Raw genomic sequence first — 25,732 nt, 5'->3', positions numbered from 1 at the left:
CTACAGTAGAACAGTCCAAATCAAACTCAACAATGAAAACAACAGGAAGCAACTTTGCAGCGGCATCTCTCCAGCCCTGTTTGACACTCCACTCCTCTCCCGCATACCCCTCTGCTGGCTGGAGGTCAGATGGCAGCGCCTCACATTGCCGGCCCCGTCCCACACCAGGAGCTCTGCCTGGGGGGAGCAGCAGGGGGAAGTGTACCTCACCCACAGAGGCTGGGGCATTCCACCTGTCCACTGGGCCACGTTCAGAGGAGGGTTACCTTGTACCAGCCTGGGTCCCAGTTCAGCATAGCCATTCTCACCCTGTGCTGGGCTTGTCTGCTCCCTGACTCTCTGGCTCTGGTAGTTGTGGTTGGGGGTGGGCTGGTTCTCCTCCAGGCTGTCCCCTGTGGGGTCTGTGGGGCCGTGGAGCAGGGTGAGAATGCCCTGACCCTGGGAGAGCTGGAGGGAATCCAGGCCAGAGCACCCCCTGTCTGTCACAGCCAGAGAGACAGTCCATCTGGCTCCTGTGCACTGAGTTGGGCCTGGGCAGGTGTGCTCTACTCGCATGGTGGAACATGACGGGGGAGACATGTCAGGATCCTGGGGGAGAAAGGGACAGGATGTGCTATCAGGGATACTACACAGGAAATGATGACATAAAGAGGGGTGGACAAGATGATTAGTATGTGTATATTAAATAGACATTTCCTATGTATTTGAATGCTTGATTCCAGTGAGATTCTGAAAATTGTTTATACATTTCCAAAGCTGAGATTCAAAGGCCTTGTTTCTACAGTATGTACACTACCAGTCAAAAGTTTGGACACACCTACTCATTCAAGGGGTTTTCTTTATTTGTACAATTTTTTACATTGTAGAATAATAGTGAAGACATCAAAACTATGAAATAACACATATGGAATCATGTAGTAACCAAAAAAGTGTTAAACAAATAAAAATATATTTGAGATTTCAGATTCTTCAAATAGCCACCCTTTGCCTCGATGACAGCTTTGCACACTCTTAGCATTCTCTCAACCAGCTTAATGAGGTAGTCACCTGGAATGCATTTCAATTAACAGGTGTGCGTTCTTAAAAGTTAATTTGTGGAATTTCTTTCCTTCTTAATGCGTTTGAGACAATCAGTTGTGTTGTGACAAGGTAGGGGAGGGTATACAAAATATAGCCCTATTTGGTAAAAGACCAAGTCCATAGTATGGCAAGAACAGCTCAAATAAGCAAAGAGAAATGACAGTCCATCATTACTTTAAGACATGAAGGTAAGTCAATACGGAACATTTCAAGAACTTTGCAGGTTTCTTCAAGTGCAGTCGCAAAAGCCATCAAGCGCTATGATGAAACTGCCTCTCATGAGGACCGCAACAGGAATGGAAGACCCAGAGTTACCTCTGCTAAAGAGGATAAGTTCAATAGAGTTACCAGCCTCAGAAATTGCAGCCCAAATAAATGCTTTGCAGAGTTCAAGTAACAGACACATCTCAACATCAACTGTTCAGAGGGGTCTGGGTGAATCAGGCCTTCATGGTCGAATTCCTGCAAAGAAACCACTACTAAAGGACACCAATAAGAAGAAGAGACGTGCTTGGGCTGGAGTCCAAATTTGAGATTTTTGGTTCCAACCGCCGTGTCTTTGTGAGACGCGGTGTGGGTGAACGGATAATCTCTGCATGTGTAGTTCCCACCGTAAAGCATGGAGGAGGAGGTGTTATGGTGTGGGGGTGCTTTACTGGTGACACTGTCTGTGATTTATTTAGCATTCAAGGCATACTTAACCAGCATGGCTACCACAGCATTTTGCAGTGATACGCCATCCCATCTGGTTTGGGCTTAGTGGGACTCTCATTTGTTTTTCAACAGGACAATGACCCAACACACCTCAAGGCTGTGTAAGGGCTATTTTACCAAGAAGGAGAGTGATGGAGTGCTGCATCAGATGACCTGGCCTCCACAATCCCCCGACCTCAACCCAATTGAGATGGTTTGGGATGAGTCGGACAGCAGAGTGAAGGAAATGCAGCCAACAAATGCTCAGCATATGTGGGAACTCCTTCAAGACTGTTGGAAAAGCATTCCAGGTGAAGCTGGTTGAGAGAATGCCAAGAGTGTGCAAAACTGTCATCAAGGCAATGGGTGGCTATTTAAAGAATCTCAAATATAAAATATATTTTGATTTGTTTAACACTTTTTTGGTTACTATATTTACATTTTAGTCATTTAGCAGACGCTCTTATCCAGAGCGACTTACAGTTAGTGAGTGCATACATAAAAAAATAATTAAAAAATCATACTGGCCCCCCGTGGGAATCGAACCCACAACCCTGGCATTGCAAGCGCCATGCTCCATCAACATGAGCTACACTGGCCCCGAGCTACATGATTCCATATGTGTTATTTCATAGTTTTGATGTCTTCACTATTATTCTACAATGTAGAAAATAGTCAAAATAAAGAAAAACCCTTGAATGAGTAGGTGTGTCCAAACGTTTGACTGGTAGTGTATGTATTGTACTCATAGTAGAAGCTCAGCAGTCTCAGTGTATGGGTCTCACCGGAGGAACCACAGTCAGGTGTACCACTACGTAGTTGGAGTCCAGGGAGTCCAGCCCTCGCACTGTCAGGGTCAGAGTGACAGCCCTTCCTGCCTCTGCCCCCTCTGGAGTTTGGAGCTCCACCTCCCCCCTCACTGACCCTCTCTCCCCCACAGAGAGGCTGAGAGAATATAATTTTAGAATGAGAAAAAAGGTAGGGTAGGGAACAGTGGTGTCTATCAGCTACATATCTTTTTTAATTAATTGTTGTTTATTTTGCTTAACAAGAGCTTTGCGATTCTGTCTGTAATCCAAAGCATTATAAAAGTGTAATAAATTATTAATTATTATAATAATTAGCCACTTTGTGACAGTTTGACGTTGTTGGTCCATTTTGCCATGCCTACCTGTGTGGTCCTCTCTGAGAGAGATATCCCCTGTCATCGTCAGCGGTCAGGGTGAGGTTTCGGGCAGGGGCGTGGTTCTGAACATCAAAACGTACTGTTGTACTGTGGCCAGGAACCAGACGTGGGATAGACAGGACCTGAGGGAGGGAGGGAGGGAGGGAGGGAGGGAGGGAGGGAGGGAGGGAGAGAGAGAGAGAGAGAGAGAGGGGGAGAGAGACAGAGGGTACATCAAGTCTTACTCTTTCTTCTATTCTGTCCATGGCTGTGTTGTGCTAGACTGTCTTGTTATTCTGTCCATGGCTGTGTTGTGCTAGACTGTCTTGTTATTCTGTCCATGGCTGTGTTGTGCTAGACTGTCTTGTTATTCTGTCCATGGCTGTGTTGTGCTAGACTGTCTTGTTATTCTGTCCATGGCTGTGTTGTGCTAGACTGTCTTGTTATTCTGTCCATGGCTGTGTTGTGCTAGACTGTCTTGTTATTCTGTTCATGGCTGTGTTGTGCTAGACTGTCTTGTTATTCTGTCCATGGCTGTGTTGTGCTAGACTGTCTTGTTATTCTGTTCATGGCTGTGTTGTGCTAGACTGTCTTGTTATTCTGTTCATGGCTGTGTTGTGCTAGACTGTCTTGTTATTCTGTTCATGGCTGTCTTGTGCTAGACTGTCTTGTTATTCTGTTCATGGCTGTGTTGTGCTAGACTGTCTTGTTATTCTGTTCATGGCTGTGTTGTGCTAGACTGTCTTGTTATTCTGTTCATGGCTGTGTTGTGCTAGACTGTCTTGTTATTCTGTTCATGGCTGTCTTGTGCTAGACTGTCTTGTTATTCTGTTCATGGCTGTGTTGTGCTAGACTGTCTTGTTATTCTGTTCATGGCTGTGTTGTGCTAGACTGTCTTGTTATTCTGTTCATGGCTGTGTTGTGCTAGACTGTCTTGTTATTCTGTTCATGGCTGTGTTGTGCTAGACTGTCTTGTTATTCTGTTCATGGCTGTGTTGTGCTAGACTGTCTTGTTATTCTGTTCATGGCTGTGTTGTGCTAGACTGTCTTGTTATTTGTAATGTTCTGCTTGACAACTGATCCTTGTGGTGTGTTCTGTTATACACAGTGCGGCATTGTGCTCGGCTGTATTGCCCATGATGTCCAGATGTTGGGTTGTACGGTGTCAGTTGGCTGTTTGTTGTTGTTGTTGTACCTGTATCTTAATGTCTGTGGGCTGGATCATCTCTGTGGAGACGCGTTCCAGGCGGTTCCCTCCCCTGTCTCTGCCGGATAGACGGACACAGAACGGCACCCTGGGAACAGAGGCCATCCAGCCAACCAGCTCCTCTCCAGAGGACGAAGAGGAAGAGGACGAGTTTAGCCACACTTTCTGTAGGCTCTCCCCATTGGCTCCCAGCAGGGTCACGTGACTGAAAGAGACCTCCTCATTGGGCGATAGACCTGTGACAGCCAGCACTAGAAAGGTTGGGACACCTGGACGGACATGAAACACACCAAATGGATGAATAGATGTGATCATGATTATTTAGTTTTGAAGCGTATAGGCTAGACAAATGAAAGATAAATACATAGATACTGTATTCTAGCCAAAAACCACACACCCTCACCTGCGATTGGACTCCCTTCCACTCTAGCCAGGCCTGGATGCGTTCCATTGGCCTCCACAGCAAAGTAATACAGGAAGTCCACACTGCTGTCAGCTTGGGAGACAGGTATTGCTCTGTTATCAGTCGGCCTACTAGAGTTTTGCTAATGATTACCCTTCGGGAACAGATACTGTGTGTAGTAAGTCGCTCTGGATTAGTCTGCTAAATGACTAAAATGTAAATGTAAATGTAATGCAGTGACAGACGAGGTACCTATGGCATTAAAGGTGATGTGACCATCAGCAAGGGTGTTGAGGTGCCACTGGCCTGGCTCTATAGGGGACAGCAGGCTGATCCTGTACAGACCCTGAAACCGCTCCCACTCTGCCAGAGGACCCTGCTGACTCAACAGAGACTGAGTACGATCTGGGAGGGAGACGATGAGAGACGGAAGATGTCATACAGAAATGGCTGTCTTCCTGTCCATGTGTATATCTACACGTCAGTGTGTGTAATGTGTAGTCGTACCAGTTGGGCTGCTGAGGACACATTGTCTGAGTTCTCCAGTGAGGTGAAGGGTCACGCTCTTCACTGCACTGTCCACTCTGAAGGAGTGGGATAACGCAGAGTCACTGTCACTCTCTGCATGTAGCAAAGTCACCTGCAGAGGGAGACAGAGAGCAAGGCTTTGGAGCGAGGGCAGTGTTTCCCAAATGACAAAATCCCAGACCTAGGGCAACATGTGGGAGGCAACTCATCTGCCTAGGGAGAATACCAATGACAGGTCTACTACCTGAAAAGAAAAAGTTGAAAAGTACCATTCTAAGACATTATTTTATTTAGCATTGGATCATATAGTAACAAAACCTATTCATTTCAGACAAATAGTGGATCAGTATGGGCAGCTGCACCTATGTAGATAATGAATGCACTCTACCATAGTGAGCATGTTGCCTTGTTGCAGTACCTTATCTGCAGCTGTGTTGTCCTCCACTATGGCAGAGACACGATGGATGTCTGAGTTGGTGGTGAAGACAGTCAGTCCCCCAGACACAGAGGACAGGGAGGAGTAGAGAGCGAAACGGTCAGGGGACAGGGTCTCCCTCCTCCTCTTCCTCCCCCTGCCCTTCATCTTGTGACTGGGGTCTTCAGTCAGGAGGAAGGTCACCTGGTGGAGCCAGATGGGATTGGATTATTTATCTGGGATCCTTTGTTACAAGTCTTTGCATATCATTAAATTGATCACACAAAAGAAAGTGTTACCTTGCATTGTTTCTCCAGTGTAAGGGCCCTCACAGTATTGTACAGGTGGGCATCTTTAGGGGAGGCATCAGTGAACACAAATATCTCTGACAGGGGCGGGCTATGAGTGAGGGCCAGCTGCAACACACAGGTACATAAGACTATCAACAAAGAGAGGGTAAAAAACGGCTAAAATGTCCAAATGAAATACTCTGAAAATGATGATTTCGCTGTTGCTATGTACAATTTACATTCTGTTTACTGTATGTTGTCCTATGCTGTTATTAAAAGGTAATCATTTGATGTCTAATCAGCTGTAGCTACTCTCTGTGTTACCTGTACAGCAGAAAGACACATCTCAGGTTCGTCTCCTCCACCCAGAGCCATCAGGTTCTCCATGTAGCTCATGAACTCCTCCGGGTTCTCTGTCTCATACACCGGCCCCACCCCTAGAGCACAGAGAACACAGGGAAACATACTCACTTCAGCACTGTACACACTGTGTCAGTTACACTGGTAGGTCCGCTATAGAATTATATATACAGTGCGTTCGGAAAGTATTCAGACCCGTTGACTTTTTCCACATTTTGTTACATTACAGCCTTATTCTAAAATTGATGAAATTATTTTTTCCCCTCATCAATCTACACACAATACCCCATGTGACAAAGCAACAACTGTTTTTTAGATTTTTTTGCAAATCTATAAAAAATTAAAAACAGAAATGCCTTATTTACATAAGTATTCAGACCCTTTGCTATTAAACTCTAAATTGAGCTCAGGTGCATCCTGTTTCCATCGATCATCCTTGAGATGTTTCTACAACTTCATTGGAGTCCACCTGTGGTAAATTCAATTGATTGGACATGATTTGGAAAGGCACACACCTGTCTACATAAGGTCCCATAGTTGACAGTACGTGTCAGAGCAAAAAACAAGCCATGAGGTCGAAGGAATTGTCCGTAGAGCTCAGAGACAGGATTGTGTCGAGGCACAGATCTGGGGAAGGGTACCAAAACATTTCTGCAGCATTGAAGGTCCCCAAGAACACAGTGGTCTCCATCATTCTTAAATGGAAGAAGTTTGAACCACCAAGGCTCTTCCTAAAGCTTGCCGCCTGGCTAAACTGAGCAATCGGGGTAGAAGGGCCTTGGTCAGGGACGTGACCAAGAACCCGATGGTCACTCTGACAGAGCTCTAGAGTTTCTCTGTGGAGATGGGGGAACCTTCCAGAAGGACAACCATCTCTGCAGCACTCCACCAATCAGGCCTTTATGGTAGCTGCCAGATGGAAGCCACTGCTCAGTAAAAGGCACATGACAGCCCGCTTGGAGTTTGCCAAAAGGCACCTAAAGACTCTCAGACCATGAGAAACAAGATTCTCTGGGCTGATGAAACCAAGATTGAACTCTTGTCACGTCTGGAGGAAACCTGGCACCATCCCTACGGTGAAGCATGGTGGTGGCAGCATGTGGGGATCTTTTTCAGCAGCAGGGACTGGGAGACTAGTCAGGATCGCGGGAAAGATGAATGGAGCAAAGTACAGAGAGATCCTTGATGAAAACCTACTCCAGAGCGCTCAGGACCTCAGACTGGGGCGAAGGTTCACCTTCCAACAGGACAACGACCCTAAGCACACAGCCAAGACAACGCTGGAGTGGCTTCGGGACAAGTCTCTGAATGTCCTTGAGTGGCCCAGCCAGAGCCCGGACTTGAACCCGATCGAACATCTCTGGAGAGACCTGAAAATAGCTGTGCAACGATGCTCCCCATCCAACCTGACAGACCTTGAAAGGATCTGCAGAGAAGAATGGAAGAAACTCCCCAAATACAGGTGTGCCAAGCTTGTAGCGTCATACCCAAGAAGACTTGAGGCTGTAATCACGGCCAAAGGTCCTTCAACAAAGTACTGAGTAAAGGGTCTGAATACTTATGTAAATGTGATATTTCCGTTTTTTTGTTTTTTTTATAAATTTGCAAAAATGTCTATAAACCTGTTTTTCCTTTGTCATTATGGGGTATTGTGTGTAGATTGATGAAAAAAACGAAAAAAATGTAATCAATTTTATAATAAGGCCGTAACGTAACAAAATGTGGAAAAAGTCAAGGAGTCTGAATACTTTCCGAATGCACTGTATACATATATATATAATTTTTCATGGAATATCGTTTTATGTGGACCCCAGGAAGAGTAGCTTCTGCATGTGCAGTAGCTAATGGAGAACCTAATAAACTAAACTAATAACTTGTATAATGCAGTTATAACATTAACATAATGCCTGTCATATAGGTTTGACATTCTTGTAGACAATTACACGTAAAATGGTACCCCAAAACTGAAGAAAGGAGTTTTGTCTGTAACACACTTTCGGCACAGGTAACATTAAGGGCTCTATGGTTTGGCCCTGACCCTGACCCCTGACCTCCTGGCCCAGTCATGCCCTCGCCCCTCACCTGGGTCGTGGAAGGGCACCAGCAGGAAAGTGCCAGGCTGCTCAGGAGTGTTGGCGCGGGCCTGGATGATGGAGTGGGCACGGAGGCGGGCAGCGGTGATCTCCTCAAACATGCTGCCTGTGGTGTCCATGACAAACACCAGCGCTGGAGGCTGCTTCACACTGAACAGTCTGCCCTCAGAATAGTACAGCCAACAGAAGGAAACAGTCTGCCCTCAGGATAGTATAGCCAAGAACAGAAAACACAGTGACACGAGTGGTTTCAACACATTATATGATAAGTTCTGTATTTGTACCATGTTCAGTATATCAGCACAAATATATATTGGATTGTCAATAGATGAAATTAAAATGTAATCATATCAAGCTTTATTTAAAAAAGTGTATTTAACATCATAATGAACGCTACATAGACCCCACCTGAGGAAGCTGGTATAGCCCACACTGTCTCGGAGGTCTCTGAGCACAGTAAGGGTTGCCGTGGTAGCGAGGCGGGCAGCCTCCACATGGAGGTAGTGATGGGGGGAGAAGAGGGGGGAGGTGCTGTCCTTATTGATGCCCCCCTTGGCCCCCTGGTGGCGACTGCTGTCCAGTACACCCCCGTGACTACACTTCCCTGAAAAACCCAACATTAGATTATTCGTCAAAGATAAAGTTATTATAAAGTGTGACAGAGATTTTCTCAAATGGATAACACACTCATGTTGAAGCTTGTAGACATTTGAACATAGGCCAACCGTATTTCAAGGTTTTTTGAAAGATTACAAATAACTGAATCAATATATCTGGCTCAGATGTTAGTTCTACAATCTACACAAGAATGAAAATAGCTAGGCTTCCGTACCTTGTGGTTTGGGTGGGTAGGTGCTGAAGTACCCGGTGGTGAGCAGTAGAGGGTACTGCTGACTCTGGGTCAGTCTGGGAAGGAGGTTGTCTCTGCAGGTAGCGCTGTGACACTCCATACAGGTAGGAGTGTCCTCTGTGGAGGACAGGTAGACAAAGAGAACTATGAACACAGATCTCGTTAATATCACCCAAAATGTGATTTAACTGTACCTGTGGCTACAGGGAAGGCTGGCTGCCCAGGCTGCAGCAGGTGGAGGTATATCGAGTGCTGACCCATCTCCACCCAGTTACTATGGCTGTAGAAATCCTGTTCACAGAGACAGACAGTCAGCGTCCTGCAGGTCAGACACTGGGGACCTCTCCTGTCATTCTCATGTAAAAGGCTCAATGCACATTCAAATTGCCGCAATGCAAAAAATTATTGGATGAGTGATTTTACATTTGACATGATGTGCTATCTTACAGAGTACCATGTGTTTGGCCTATAGTACCTGCAGTGAGTGTAGCAGCTGTCCCAGACTGTGTCTTGCCCCCTGGTACTCTTTGGCCTGTGCAGAGAGCAGGGTTTGGGCCCAGAACTGCCGTAGCATCGCCATAGCTTCCTCCACGCGCTCCGAGTCAAAGTGGTAGACTGGGTCGGACCGTGTGGAGCTCAGGAAGTCCATGGCCGCATTGGAACGCACCACCTCCCCCACTGCATGCCAGAAACCCCGACCCAGACCTGCCTATGAGACCGTCAACATCATCATCCTCATCATGATCATCATCATCCAGCAACTTAGTTTATTCATCATCATCATCATTGTCATCGTCATTATGGATTCCACTAATTCCGCTCCAGCCATTACCACAGGGCCTTCCTCCCCAATTAAGGTGCCACCAACCTCCTGTGATATCTGACTAATGACATATTCAAAACAACTGGAAACTCAGACTTCAGTGTGTTCAAACTGGGAACTCTGAAAAAACGAGCTCAGACTGGCAAAATTCGTTTTGAAAGGTCATCCAACTCGGAATCCAAAGTCGGAAAGTAGGGAATTCGGGCCTCTTTCTAGAGCTCCGACTTTCCGACCTTAAGATCACTGACGTCATGAAATGACCTCATTTTTTCCCCCTAACTCCCAGTTATCTTGAACGTACCATAAGATCATCATAACATGGTGTCAGATGTGCTTACACCTCGTCAAATATAAGACAGGAGAGATCATTTCAAAAACATTATTATGTACCTTGACAGAGTTTTGAGTGAGCAAAAGTAGCTAACAGCTAACTGCTCTCACGTCTCTTCATTAGTTAAGCAAAGCCAGAGATATTTTAAAAGAGATGGGAAACTCCATTGAAACCGTATTAACGCCCATTGTGTACGTTGCCCATGCTACCTCAATGGGCCGCGCGGTGCAACCTGGGCGATTCTGGGACAAGGAGCGCTTTCCTTCAAGGAGTGAATGGGAGTCAATTGGGCGCTAGCTCAAAAACACAACATTAGCATGACTTTCATCAACAAGAAGTACAACATTACAAATATTTTCAGAGATGTGAGATAATTAATTTGCTATCTGTAATATTGTATAGTTTTGGAATCGTGACATTAAATACATTCGAGGAAAATAGGCACGTTTCTCGACTCATACCCTGACTTTGAGAAGGGATTGCTTGACGATTAACTTAGTAACCGCTTGACGCAGCATGACAACGTGAACACGATTGGTCGACAGTCTGCTGGGTGGAGCGTTATAGGTTCCTCCTTTCATTTTCAATGTGATTCCTATCTCCTTCTTTCTCATACATCTCTGGAGCAGCCCAAGCGGAGCCGTTGCTATAGATACACAGACTCACAGCCGCCATGAGCAGAGCGTGAGCAGAGTGTATGCAGATCCAGAAAAGACAGAGGAGCAGCTAATAGATTGTCACGGTTTCGGCCGAGGCTGCTCCTCCTCCTTGTTCGGGCAGGCTTCGGCGGTCGTCGTCCCCGGAGTACTAGCTACCACCGTTCGATGTTTCATGTTTGTTTGGTTTTGTCTGTTTGTACACCTGTCCCTTGTTAGTGTTTGATTTGGTTTCCTATTTAGTTATCGTGTGTTGGGTCAGGTGTTATGTGTGATTGGTTATTGTCTAGCTGTTGCTCTCGTTATTACTCTCGTGTTTTGTTGTTTTCGAGAGTCCGCACTGTGTGCGCTATTGTCCTTTTACGCACGTTGTTGTTTGTGCGTAATTTGTATTTTGCCTCCCGGTTGGGTTGGCTGTTCGCCTGTTTGGTGCTGCCTTTATTTTACTAAAGTCTGTTCACGAACGCCCGTGTTTCCTGCGCTTGATTTCCACACCGCATCTACACTCAGCTACTGACAGAATCACACATCCACCCATGGAATCAGCAGGAGCAACCGCGCCAACGGACATCATGGAGGACCGTCTGCGTGGGCAGGAGGATAGGATCAACCAGATCGGTCACGCCCTGGATCGGGTGATGAACACTCTCCACCGATGGGAAAGCAGCGGGGTACCCACGCCCCCACCTACCGGACCATCCCCATCGGTCAGTCCTCCTGTCCCCCTTCCGGAACCCAGCGGGATTCGGCTCTCGCTCCCGAGGGCGTACGACGGCTCTGCTGCCGGGTGTCAAGGGTTCCTGCTGCAAGTGGAGCTCTACCTCGCCACCGTACACCCGGCGCCCTCGGGACACGAGAGCGTCTCCGCCCTCATCTCCTGTCTCACCGGCAAGGCGTTGGAGTGGGCCAACGCCGAATGGAGGAGAATAGATGCCGCTACTATTACCTACGCGGAGTTCTCCCGCCGCTTCCGTGCCGTGTTTGACCATCCACCAGAAGGGAAGGTGGCGGGGGAGCGTCTATTCTACCTCCGACAGGGGATGAGGAGCGCACAGGATTTTGCTTTGGAGTTCCGGACTCTAGCGGCAGATGCAGGGTGGAATGAGCGGGCCCTCATAGACCACTTCCGCTGCAGCCTCCGGGAGGACGTCCAGAGAGAGTTGGCGTGCAGGGATACCACGTTGTCGTTTGACCAACTGGTCGACATGGCCATTCGGCTGGACACCCTGCTCGCCACCCGTGGACGTCCCGGGTGGGGGTTGCCCATTCCACCTTCCGGCACCTCCGAGCCGAGCCCTATGGAGCTCGGAGGTGCTGGCGCTAGAGAACGGAGGAGTAGGAACCCGAGGGGGGCCGTTCCCTGCACCAACTGTGGCCGTGGAGGGCACACCGCGGCTAGGTGTTGGGGAAGGTCCCCCGGTGGAGGTGAAGGCAGGCCACGCATTGGGGAGTCCTCCCAGGTGAGTAGGCGCCCTACTTACCCAGAGCTTTCTGTCGTTCACATAACCTTGCCTGTTTGTTTTCCACAGGTTGCACCTCGTTCCCAGCATAAGGCGCTAGTAGATTCAGGCGCAGCTGGGAATTTTGTAGATCGCCAGTTCTGTGTAGAGTTAGGGATTCCTCTCCTTCCCGTTGATAAGCCTTTCCCTGTACATGCCCTAGATAGCCGTCCGTTAGGATCTGGGTTAATTAGGGAGGTCACAGCGCCCCTTAGGATGAAGACGCAGGGGGGTCATGAGGAGACGATTCAGCTCTATCTGATTGACTCTCCTGCGTATCCGGTGGTGCTGGGACTTCCCTGGTTGATTACCCATGATCCTACTATTTCGTGGTGAGAGAAAGCTCTTAAAGGGTGGTCTGTTCAGTGTGAGGGGCTATGTCTGGGTGTTTCCATAGGGGCGACCTCGGTGGAGAGTCCAAATCAAATGCCCGCACTGCATATTCCCCCCGAGTATGAGGATTTGACACTGGTGTTTAGTAAGACAAGGGTGGCGCAGCTGCCGCCTCATAGACAGGGGGATTGTGCGATAGATCTCCAGTTAGGAGCAGCACTCCCGCGGAGCCATGTGTATCCCTTGTCTCAAGAGGAGAGGAAGGCGATGGAAACTTACATCGCTGAGTCTCTGAGACAGGGATACATACGGGCCTCCACTTCACCCGCTTCCTCGAGCTTCTTTTTTGTGAAGAAAAAAGATGGAGGTTTGCGCCTGTGTATTGATTACCGCGGTCTCAATCAGATTACGGTGAAGTACAGTTATCCACTTCCTCTGATTACGACTATGACGGAGTCATTACACGGTGCTCAGTTCTTCACAAAATTGGATCTCAGGAGCGCATATAACTTGGTGCGCATTAGAGAGGGCGATGAATGGAAGACAGCATTTAGCACGACCTCCGGTCATTATGAGTATCTCGTCATGCCATATGGGTTAATGAATGCTCCCTCAGTCTTCCAATCCTTTGTAGATGAGATTTTCCGGGACATGCAGGGGCAGGGAGTAGTCGTGTACATAGACGATATTCTGGTGTACAGTTCTACCCGAGCTGAGCATGTAGCCCTGGTGCGCCGAGTGTTGAGGAGACTGTTGGAGCATGACCTATATGTCAAGGCAGAGAAATGTCTGTTCTTTCAGAAGTCGGTCTCCTTTTTGGGTTATCAGTTGTCTGCGTCAGGGGTGAAGATGGAGGTTGACCGGGTGTCAGCTGTGCGTAATTGGCAAACCCCAACCACTGTGAAAGAGGTGCAACAGTTCTTGGGTTTTGCGAATTATTACCGGAGGTTTATCCGGGGTTTTGGACAGGTGGCAGCTCCCATAACGTCTCTGTTGAAGGGGGGTCCGGTGCGCTTGCGGTGGTCAGCTGAGGCGGACAGGGCTTTTGGGAGACTGAAGGACCTGTTTACCTCGGCGCCGGTGTTGGCGCATCCGGATCCCGCTTTACCATTCCAGGTAGAGGTAGACGCGTCCGAGGCCGGTATTGGGGCCGTCCTCTCACAACGGTCTGGCACACCACCTAAGCTCCGCCCCTGTGCTTTTTATTCTAAGAAGCTCAGTCCGGCGGAGCGGAATTATGATGTAGGGGACAGGGAGCTGTTAGCCGTGGTACAGGCCCTAAAGGTGTGGAGGCATTGGCTTGAGGGGGCTCAACACCCTTTCCTCATTTTGACGGACCACCGTAACCTGGAGTACATCCGGGCAGCTAGGAGACTGAATCCTCGCCAGGCCCGCTGGACTATGTTTCTAGCCCGGTTTGTGTTTAAAATCACTTACATCCCTGGGTCCCAGAACGGGAAGGCAGATGCCCTGTCTCGGCGGTATGACACGGAGGAGAGGTCCGTTGAGCCCACTCCCATACTACCAAAGTCTTGTCTGGTGGCACCGGTGGTATGGGAGGTCGATGCAGAGATCGAGCGGGCGTTACGCACCGACCCAAGTCCTCCACAGTGTCCAGTGGGTCGGAAGTACGTTCCGCTCGAGGTACGCGATCGCCTCATTTATTGGGCTCATACGTCCCCCTCCTCTGGACATCCAGGTATCGGCCGGACAGTTCACTGCCTTAGCACTAAGTACTGGTGGCCAACGTTAGCCAGGGATGTGAGGGTTTATGTCTCCTCCTGTTCGGTGTGTGCACAGTGTAAGGCGCCCAGACATTTGCCCAGGGGTAAGCTACAACCCCTGCCCGTTCCACAACGACCCTGGTCCCACCTCTCGGTGGACTTTGTTACAGACCTTCCCCCCTCACAGGGGAATACTACCATCCTGGTCGTTGTGGATTGGTTCTCGAAGGCCTGTCGTCTCCTTCCCATGCCGGGTCTCCCTACTGCCCTACAGACCGCTGAGGCTCTGTTTACCCATGTCTTCCGGCATTACGGGGTACCCGAGGATATAGTGTCTGATCGAGGCCCCCAGTTCACCTCCAGAGTGTGGAGAGCCTTTATGGAACGGTTGGGGGTTTCGGTGAGCCTTACCTCGGGTTACCACCCGGAGAGTAATGGGCAGGTTGAACGTGTCAACCAGGATGTGGGTAGGTTTCTGAGGGCTTATTGCCAGGGCCGGCCGGAGGAGTGGGCGAGATACGTTCCGTGGGCCGAGATGGCACAGAACTCTCTCCGCCACTCCTCCACCCAACTAACCCCTTTCCAGTGTGTGTTAGGGTACCAGCCGGTTCTGGCACCTTGGCACGAGAGCCAGATCGAGGCCCCTGCGGTGGATGAGTGGGTGCGGCGCTCGGAGGAGACATGGAACGCTGCCCACGTTCATCTGCAGCGGGCCATCCGTCGGCATAAGACGAGCGCCGATCTCCACCGCAGTGAGGGGCCTGTATACGCACCTGGAGATCGAGTCTGGCTCTCGACCAGAAACATGCCCCTCCGCCTGCCCTGCCGGAAGCTGGGTCGGCGGTTTGTGGGGCCATTCAAAGTCCTGAGGAGGTTGAACGAGGTGTGTTACAGGTTAGAACTGCCTATTGATTACAGAAATATTAACCCCTCGTTCCATGTGTCTCTCCACAGGCCGGTGGTGGCTGGTCCACTCCAGGACTATGAGATAGAGGAGACTCCTCCGCCCCCGTTGGACATCGAGGGGGCTCCGGCGTACACTGTGAGGTCCATCCTTGATTCGAGACGCCGGATGGGGGGTCTCCAATATCTCGTGGAGTGGGAGGGGTACGGCCCGGAGGAGCGGTGCTGGGTGCCGAGGAGGGACATATTAGACCTGTCCCTGCTGACCGAGTTCCATCGGGGTCATCCTACGCGCCCTGCTCCGCGTCGTCCTGGTCGTCCCCGAGGCCGGGATCGGCGCACGGCTGGAGCCGCGCGTCAAGGGGGGGGTACTGTCACGGTTTCGGCCGAGGCTGCTCCTCCTCCTTGTTCGGGCAGGCTTCGGCGGTCGTCGTCCCCGGAGTACTAGCTACCACCGTTCGATGTTTCATGTTTGTTTGGTTTTGTCTGTTTGTACACCTGTCCCTTGTTAGTGTTTGATTTGGTTTCCTATTTAGTTATCGTGTGTTGGGTCAGGTGTTATGTGTGATTGGTTATTGTCTAGCTGTTGCTCTCGTTATTACTCTCGTGTTTTGTTGTTTTCGAGAGTCCGCACTGTGTGCGCTATTGTCCTTTTACGCACGTTGTTGTTTGTGCGTAATTTGTATTTTGCCTCCCGGTTGGGTTGGCTGTTCGCCTGTTTGGTGCTGCCTTTATTTTACTAAAGTCTGTTCACGAACGCCCGTGTTTCCTGCGCTTGATTTCCACACCGCATCTACACTCAGCTACTGACATAGATTTACTAATGGAGGAAGTTATTTCTGATTTCGGCCGGGCCTTAAATTTGGCACAAACAATCGGACCTGGGTAGGGCAGGGCCTGAATTTCGCCTGCATTGGTAGGGCTCAGGCTTAAAAATTCATGCCCATGCAGAGCCCCATTAATCTAATTAAAAAATCCCTATCAAAATGTGTCTGTTTAAACTAGATATGTCTGTTTTTTTGCATGGGCTGCATCTCAATCCACCACATCCACGGATGTCAGCCATCTGCATATGTGGTGAAAGGTGGCAGAGCTACAGTGGCGTTTGTCAGACCATGAGACATCTCGAAAATCGGTCGGTATGTATGGAAAGTAGTCTAGTGCCTAAAAAAAAGAGGGTTAAATATGTGTTAAAGAAAACTAGAAATAATTTCCTGATCTCTCTTATATATCTCAGATACAGGACAGAGTACAGACACTTTAAAACAAACTCTCCCCAAGAACTGCAATGTGTGTCAAGAATGGTCCACCACCCAAAGGACATCCAGCCAACTTGGCAAAACTGTGGGAAGCATTGGAGTCAACATGGGTCAGCATCCCTGTGGAACGCTTTCGACACCTTGTAGAGTCCATGCCCGATGAATTGAGGCTGTTCTGAGGGCAAAAGTAATTTGTACACTCAGTGTATATCCATTGTTTAGCTGGAATGGAATGTTCATATCCTGTATGTTTGAGATATGTGATATGTGGTTGGCTTACCTACTGTATCTTAAGATGAATGTGCTTCCTGTAAGAAGAGCATCTGCTAAATGACAAAAATGTCAAATGTAAAAGTTTTACATACAGATCTCATATTACTGTATTGAATAATTTATTTTAAACATGTTTTAAATATTGATGTCACAAATGTATAATTTGTACAGTTCTTTATTAAAAAATGTAGTTATTTGTTACATTTGACTGTGTAAAACCTAGTAGTACTACTTATTACTCTGAGAGTGAGGTGGATATATAGCATTTTGCAAAAAAACATGATCATTTGTCTCTCTGTAATTAAACCATCAAATTATAGATTTTAAACAAATACATGTCTGTCATAGATCCCCACAGTGGAGGTGTCATAATACCGATAAAACTTAGCTGTCAAACAGGGAAATGTTCCAATCGTTTTTCCACCATTCATTTTCACCATAGGCAATTTTAGAAACACTTAAAATAAGGGCTGTGTTTCATGTAGGCGTACCATGGTGCAATGCTTTGATAGCCATGTAAGTCTCTCTCGGACAAGGTGACTTTTATCAATATATTCGTCTCTATTTACTCTCAGATTCGAAAATGCTAATTAGCATCAAAGTAGACATCATGCAAGACTACAAATCCCTGCAAGCTCCTGCACGCCATCTCTAGCTGGTACCTTTGCTAGCAGGTATTGTGTCAATTTAAAACTTGCACAAGACAGTTAATAGAATTGTCAATTTAAAAGAAATGTTGCCAATGTATTAATTGCTACATTTAGCTAATATTAGATAGATAAAATCCAGAGATTCTTACCTTTGCCAGATCATCATGGCGTTTGTAGTACTTTATGATACCCACATTAGCAGCTAATTAGCGTTTCATTTTTGGGGAATAAATACAGGCGAATATATTGATAAAAGTCACCTTGTCTTAGAGAGATTTACACGGTTATCAAAACGTCACGCCAGGGTAAACCTACATGAAACACAGCCCTTATTTTAAGTGTTTCTAAAATTCACTATGGGAAAAATGAATGGTGGATAAATGATTGGAACCATTTCCCTGGTTTTATGGGTATTATGACTCATACTGTGGTACGCTATTGAACAACCCCATGCCATGATTAGATAGTGAAAAACACACCAATTTCTTTCATAATTTCTTTAAACAATAAAAGCAAATTTACCAACATTTCTGAAAATGGATATATAGCGTTTTGGAATTAAACTCTTCAGCTCATTCTTTGCATATGTAACCCTAATGCTCAAAATCATCTTCTCCTAATGAACCATACGTCAGATTCACTCCAGATTTTGTACATAAAGGAATATAGTTACTACAGTGGGGAGAACAAGTATTTGATACACTGCCGGTTTTGCAGGTTTTCCTACTTACGAAGTATGTAGAGGTCTGTAATTTTTATCATAGGTACACTTCAACTGTGAGAGACGGAATCTAAAACAAAAATCCAGAAAACCACATTGTATGATTTTTAAGTAATTAATTTGCATTTTATTGCATGACATAAGTATTTGATACATCAGAAAAGCAGAGCTTAATATTTGGTACAGAAACCTTTGTTTGCAATTACAGAGATCATACGTTTCCTGTAGGTCTTGACCAGGTTTGCACACACTGCAGCAGGGATTTTGGCCCACTCCTCCATACAGACCTTCTCCAGATCCTTCAGGTTTCGGGGCTGTCGCTGGGCAATACAGACTTTCAGCTCCCTCCAAAGATTTTCTATTGGGTTCAGGTCTGGAGACTGGCTAGGCCACTCCAGGACCTTGAGATGCTTCTTACGGAGCCACTCCTTAGTTGCCCTGGCTGTGTGTTTCGGGTCGTTGTCATGCTGGAAGACCCAGCCACGACCCATCTTCAATGCTCTTACTGAGGGAAGGAGGTTGTTGGCCAAGATCTCGCGATACATGGCCCCATCCATCCTCCCCTCAATACGGTGCAGTCGTCCTGTCCCCTTTGCAGAAAAGCATCCCCAAAGAATGATGTTTCCACCTCCATGCTTCACGGTTGGGATGGTGTTTTTGGGGTTGTACTCATCCTTCTTCTTCCTCCAAACACGGCGAGTGGAATTTAGACCAAAAAGCTATATTTTTGTCTCATCAGACCACATGACCTTCTCCCATTCCTCCTCTGGATCATCCAGATGGTCATTGGCAAACTTCAGACGGGCCTGGATATGCGCTGGCTTGAGTAGGGGGACCTAGCGTGCGCTGCAGGATTTTAATCCATGACGGCGTAGTGTGTTACTCATGGTTTTCTTTGAGACTGTGGTCCCAGCTCTCTTCAGGTCAGCAGGTCCTGCCGTGTAGTTCTGGGCTGATCCCTCACCTTCCTCATGATCATTGATGCCCCACGAGGTGAGATCTTGCATGGAGGGTGATTGACCGTCATCTTGAACTTCTTCAATTTTCGAATAATTGCGCCAACAGTTGTTGCCTTCTCACCAAGCTTCTTGCCTATTGTCCTGTAGCCCATCCCAGCCTTGTGCAGGTCTACAATTTTATCCCTGATGTCCTTACACAGCTCTCTGGTCTTGGCCATTGTGGAGAGGTTGGAGTCTGTTTGATTGAGTGTGTCGACAGGTGTCTTTTATACAGGTAACGAGTTCAAACAGGTGCAGTTAATACAGGTAATGAGTGGAGAACAGGAGGGCTTCTTAAAGAAAAACTAACAGGTCTGTGAGAGCCGGAATTCTTACTGGTTGATAGGTGATCAAATACTTATGTCATGCAATAAAATGCAAATTCATTACTTAAAAATCAAACAATGTGATTTTCTGGATTTTTGTTTTAGATTCCGTCTCTCACAGTTGAAGTGTACCTATGATAAAAATGACAGACCTCTACATGCTTTGTAAGTAGGAAAACCTGCAAAATCGGCAGTGTATCAAATACTTTTTGGTGGCTGACTAAAAAAAGTATTTAGTCAGCCACCAATTGTGCAAGTTCTCCCACTTAAAAAGATGAGAGAGGCCTGTAATTTGCATCATAGGTACACGTCAACTATGACAGACAAATTGAGAAAAGAAAATCCAGAAAATCACATTGTAGGATTTTTTATGAATTTATTTGCAAATTATGGTGGAAAATAAGTATTTGGTCAATAACAAAAGTTTCTCAATACTTTGTTATATACCGTTTGTTGACAATGTCACAGGTCAAACGTTTTCTGTAAGTCTTCACAAGGTTTTCACACACTGTTGCTGGTATTTTGGCCCATTCCTCCATGCAGATCTCCTCTAGAGCAGTGATGTTTTGGGGCTGTCGCTGGGCAACACAGACTTTCAACTCCCTCCAAAGATTTTCTATGGGGTTGAGATCTGGAGACTGGCTAGGCCACTCCAGGAACTTGAAATGCTTCTTACGAAGCCACTCCTTCGTTGCCCGGGCGGTGTGTTTGGGATCATTGTCATGCTGAAAGACCCAGCCACGTTTCATCTTCAATGCCCTTGCTGATAGAAGGAGGTTTTCACTCAAAATCTCACGATACATGGCCCCATTCATTCTTTCCTTTACACGGATCAGTCGTCCTGGTCCCTTTGCAGAAAAACAGCCACAAAGCATGATGTTTCCACCCCCATGCTTCACAGTAGGTATGGTGTTCTTTGGATGCAACTCAGCATTCTTTGTCCTCCAAACACGACGAGTTGAGTTTTTACCAAAAAGTTATATTTTGGTTTCATCTGACCATATGACATTCACCCAATCCTCTTCTGGATCATCCAAATGCACTCTAGCAAACTTCAGACGGGCCTAGACATGTACTGGCTTAAGCAGGGGGACACGTCTCGCACTGCAGGATTTGAGTCCCTGGCGGCGTAGTGTGTTACTGATGGTAGGCTTTGTTACTTTGGTCCCAGCTCTCTGCAGGTCATTCACTAGGTCCCCCCGTGTGGTTCTGGGATTTTTGCTCACCGTTCTTGTGATCATTTTGACCCCACGGGGTGAGATCTTGCGTGGAGCCCCAGATCGAGGGAGATTATCAGTGGTCTTGTATGTCTTCCATTTCCTAATAATTGCTCCCACAGTTGATTTCTTCAAACCAAGCTGCTTACCTATTGCAGATTCAGTCTTCCCAGCCTGGTGCAGGTCTACAATTTTGTTTCTGGTGTCCTTTGACAGCTCTTTGGTCTTGGCCATAGTGGAGTTTGGAGTGTGACTGTTTGAGGTTGTGGACAGGTGTCTTTTATACTGATAACAAGTTCAAACAGGTGCCATTAATACAGGTAACGAGTGGAGGACAGAGGAGCCTCTTAAAGAAGAAGTTACAGGTCTGTGAGAGCCAGAAATCTTGCTTGTTTGTAGGTGAACAAATACTTATTTTCCACCATAATTTGCAAATAAATTCATTAACAATCCTACAATGTGATTTTCTGGATTTTCTTTTCTCAATTTGTCTGTCATAGTTGACGTGTACCTATGATGAAAATTACAGGCCTCTCTCATCTTTTTAAGTGGGAGAACTTGCACAATTGGTGGCTGACTAAATACTTTTTTCCCCCACTGTATGATAGAGTGCTTGCTTTGTTATCCAACTGATGTTGTGTCCTGTTCATTGCTGCTCGCAGCAATATTTTTAATTCTGTTTTGTTTTCAGCAATCATTTTAATAGGTTCTGTATACAGCCAAAACAACATTGCCCAAAAGCAGTGATAACACAATAATGCTGATAGTGATACTGACAGCAGTCATCACCACCACCACCATCATCATCATCACCATCATCATCATAATTATGTTATTTTCATGTTTGTGTCTATAGACAGCCTTCCATGCATCCTCAATTACCTGGAGCTGAGTTAAACGCTTTAAAGATGGAACACACTACTGCAATGTGATTGTGTGTGTGTGTGTGTGTGTGTTCACACACACCACAGCCTCACCTGCTCCTGTGTGTGTCGGTGCTGGTGTGTGTTGGCCATGCTCAGTGTCTCCAGAGTGACGTTGAGGACACCCTGCTCGGTGATGAACTGGTGTGTGTAGGAGTCCAAGGACAGGGTTAACACACGGGACCAGAAGTTTGGGAGGAAGGCTCTGCAGCCTGGTAGAGCCAGTACCACACACAGCAGAACATACAGCCCTCTCATCCGAACCCCTGACCCACCGTGACCCATACTCTGTGACATCATCACTTCCTGGGGAATAGGGTGTGGAGAAGAAGATATTACACCTGAAACATAACATTATTTCCATTAGACTTTGGTCTTAGGTATGTTGGTACCGGTAGACTTTCAAGGTTTTTGATAATTGTATCTTTACACGAAAGGCAAACCAGTGTGTTACGTGTGTTATATGCCCATGTGTGTTGTGTTAGTTGTGAGAACAGGAGGATGTGTGTCTTGAACCTTGTGGCCACATAAACATTTGTGGGGCGGCAGGTAGCTTAGTGGTTAAGAGCGTTGTGCCAGTAACCGAAAGGTTGCTGGTTCTAATCCCCGAGCCGACTAGGTGAAATATCTGTCGATGTGCCCTTGAGCAAGGCCCTTAACCCTAATTTACGTCTGGTAAATGTGGTGACAGAGATTTTCCTAGTAGAGCAAAATAGGCCATGAACCCTTTTGTATTTAGCCACCATGTTTATGGGGCATTGATCAGTGAAGTCCCCTAAATACCCCACACCAAATGTGTTCCAGAATCTCTGAAGCCTTCTAGCACATTCTCTGTTGTGCATACTCACCACAGTGACTATCAATTTCATGTCTCTAACCTCAACCACTTTTGCTGCATGTCCTATCGATTCCGAAAACATGTGTGTCTTGAACCTTGTGGCCACATAAACATTTGTTTGTGGTCACAGAGATTTTCCAAGTAGAGCAAAATAGGCCATGAACCCTTTTGTATTTAGCCACCATGTTTATGGGGCATTGATCAGTGAAATCCCCTAAATACCCCACACCAAATGTGTTCCGGAATCTCTGAAGCCTTCTAGCACATTCTCTGTTGTGCATACTCACCACAGTGACTATCAGTTTCATGTCTCTAACCTCAACCACTTTTGCTGCATGTCCTATCGATTCCGAAAACATGTGTGTCTTGAACCTTGTGGCCACATAAACATTTGTTTGTGGTCACAGAGATTTTCCAAGTAGAGCAAAATAGGCCATGAACCCTTTTGTATTTAGCCACCATGTTTATGGGGCATTGATCAGTGAAATCCCCTAAATACCCCACACCAAATGTGTTCCGGAATCTCTGAAGCCTTCTAGCACATTCTCTGTTGTGCATACTCACCACAGTGACTATCAGTTTCATGTCTCTAACCTCAACCACTTTTGCTGCATGTCCCATCAATTCCGAAAACATATTTTTTTCTATCTCTCTCTCTGCTTATCTAACTAGTGTATGCTGTAGGAATTTGTTAAAATGTTTAGCACAGTGGAGCCTAATTGAACTTTGAAGTATGTGCTCACCAAAAATGACACGGTGAAGAGTCACATTTGTACACTTTACTGAAATAATGATGCTTACCTGACATAACATGTCTTGATGACTAGATTAACTGGATTGTGGGTGGTCCCCATCATTGGGATGTTTTCTTAACTTCTTTTTTTTTTTGTCATTTAGCAGACGCTTTTATCCAGAGCGACTTACAGGAGCAATTAGGGTTAAGTGCCTTGCTCAAGGGCACATCGACAGATTTTTCACCTAGTTGGCTCGGGGATTAGAACCAGCAACCTTTCAGTTACTGGCACAACGCTCTTTACCACTAAGCTACCTGCCTTAAAGGGTGCGTTCATAAATTGCCTCCAGTGTGTCAGAGTGCGCTCTGGGCTATTCGTAAATACAGAGCGTTGTCAGATTGTCCGTTCATAGCATTCAGCGCACACACTGAACACTCTGGCTGAGGAGTAGGGTTGAGCCGAGCGTTCTGACCTCACAACTGCAGTCAAGCGCCCAAGCTAACTGGCTAAAGTTGGCTAGCTTGCTAGCTACTTCCAGACACAAATGAGAGAACACCTCACTCTGACCATTTTACTCACCCTAGCAAAGCTAGTTAGGCTGTTTTCATGTTATCCAGAGCGTTAGTAACTTTAACTGTGCTGCTAGCAAGAATTTAATTCAGTTTTTTGCCAACCTTTACTGACACCTGTCATATTCAACGGGTGTTGTGCTTTCGTAAATTCATCAGTTATTCTGTGCTCTGGCACACTCAAAGGAGAGTGCTCTGAAATCGGAGTAGATAGATAAAAATGTATTTACGAACTTACCCAAAGTTAACTAATCATGTCCATGATCATCGCCATAGTAATAAAGTAAACAAAGTTGTACGTACATGTATTATATCATATTGTGTTAGGTAAACAATTTTAGTGCCATGTGCTGACTTGCAACCATGGATTTGGCATTGCATTTCATAAGCAGTTGTTACATATAATTACTATAGTTACTATAATTTCTTAGTGTATATCAGATGAGGAAAGGCTTCATCTTCAACTTGATAATATAACATATTGCTGTACGTATGTATGACACATAGTAATTTTTTCACCTTTGTTCATGACCTGTCTTGGTTCTTGGTCCTGTTCCTTCTACTTCCTGCTTGATAAGTAAGTTGGATATATCTCCTGAGTTCAGAAACTATTGGCGTACGTGTCAGACGTTGTGTGTCAAGTGTCTGTAGAGGAAATCCACATGTGAGTTCCGCTGAGCCTTCAACCACAGTCTGTAACCAGAGAAAAGTTGCTGATGATATCACACCATTATTGAGTCTTCCAGTCCATTGTCCTTGGGCCTTGTCTCAAGATGTCCTCTCTGGAGTGAAAATACATAAATAAGTAATGGATGGGATGGGCGCCGCTGTTGCAGCTTGCATGAGAGTCTGGTTGACACTGAGTCTTTCTGAGGGGCTAAACGGAAGGCTGAAGGCATTCCCCTGTCCCCCCCATTACTGCACGGTGCATTGACTCTCCACAATAAGGCTGCATATATTACCAGCCATAGTGAAGGCCCCCCTCCCCCTTCTCTCAATCCCTCCCAGGAAGAAAAGCGTTGTGGCGGCCTCTCCGATGAAAAACACCCTCTCCACACCCTCTCCCTCCTAGTAGATCCTTTCTTATGACTTTATAAAGAGGTCAGTTGCTAACCAACGAGAGACTCAGCATTGCACTTCAGCTCGTTGGCCTGTTTGTTCTAAGAAGAGATGGGGCACAGAGAGGGTTTGGGCCGGACCCCCAGAGGAAGCAGAGCTGCTCTATAACTTAAACCCGTATATTTCTACAGGAGAAGGGAATTGTGAATGAGACTGAGAAGAGTGTGTGAGCTAGAGAGGGAGTGTCAGAGAAAAGGGGGGAAATTATTTAGTATTGTTTATTTCCATGCATCAATATAAACATGAAAATGAGAGACATGGGAGCAGATGAGTTAGAGAATGAACCAGAGCTTGGGTGAATGACTCAACAGATGATTGACAATGAAACAGTAAGCAACAGTGAGAGTGAATTAATTGGAATCTGAGTCAGGCTTTGAGGTGACATGGAGGAAATATGGTGAGAGAGAGAGATCGTGAAAGTGAATATTGTGAAACCATGCACAGTCCACCCTAGCTGCACCATATCCAGAAAAGTGAGGGGGGGCCTTCTGCTGCTTACCTGAATTGTATAGATAGTATTCCATTCCAGCCATGCTCTCGCTGCGTGTCTCTAGTAACTCAGCCCAGGCAGTTAATCATATGATCCTGTTCAAGCAGCCAGGCGCCAGCTGACAGACTGGATATCCACAGACCAGTGGCGATTTTAGCATGTAAATCTTGGTGGGGCAAGCACATGTTTTTGGGGGGGGATGCATGCCAGCAAAGTCACTACACAACACAACACAACACTAAACAATACATTAATTGCACTA

The 25,732-nt window shown here is 46.5% G+C and overlaps 1 protein-coding gene across 1 annotated transcript; it reads right to left on the bottom strand.

Moving 5' to 3' along the window:
- vwa7 (von Willebrand factor A domain containing 7) lies at positions 1-24,704 on the bottom strand (the record flags this gene model as incomplete). The annotated part of the gene is given in 18 exon segments (XM_084143221.1): positions 1-588; positions 2,559-2,718; positions 2,945-3,081; positions 4,134-4,414; positions 4,549-4,641; positions 4,801-4,953; positions 5,056-5,188; positions 5,495-5,695; positions 5,791-5,907; positions 6,106-6,218; positions 8,224-8,393; positions 8,643-8,838; positions 9,067-9,228; positions 9,279-9,375; positions 9,560-9,793; positions 21,775-22,026; positions 24,590-24,677; positions 24,679-24,704. Coding segments are annotated over 18 exon segments (3,201 nt in total).
- Between the last annotated feature and the right edge of the window lie 1,028 nt (positions 24,705-25,732).

Source organism: Coregonus lavaretus, assembly GCF_964263955.1.
Source record: "Coregonus lavaretus genome assembly, chromosome: 26".
In the NCBI taxonomy this organism is placed as follows: Eukaryota; Metazoa; Chordata; class Actinopteri; order Salmoniformes; family Salmonidae; genus Coregonus; species Coregonus lavaretus.
This window is presented reverse-complemented; position numbering and strand designations above follow the sequence as displayed.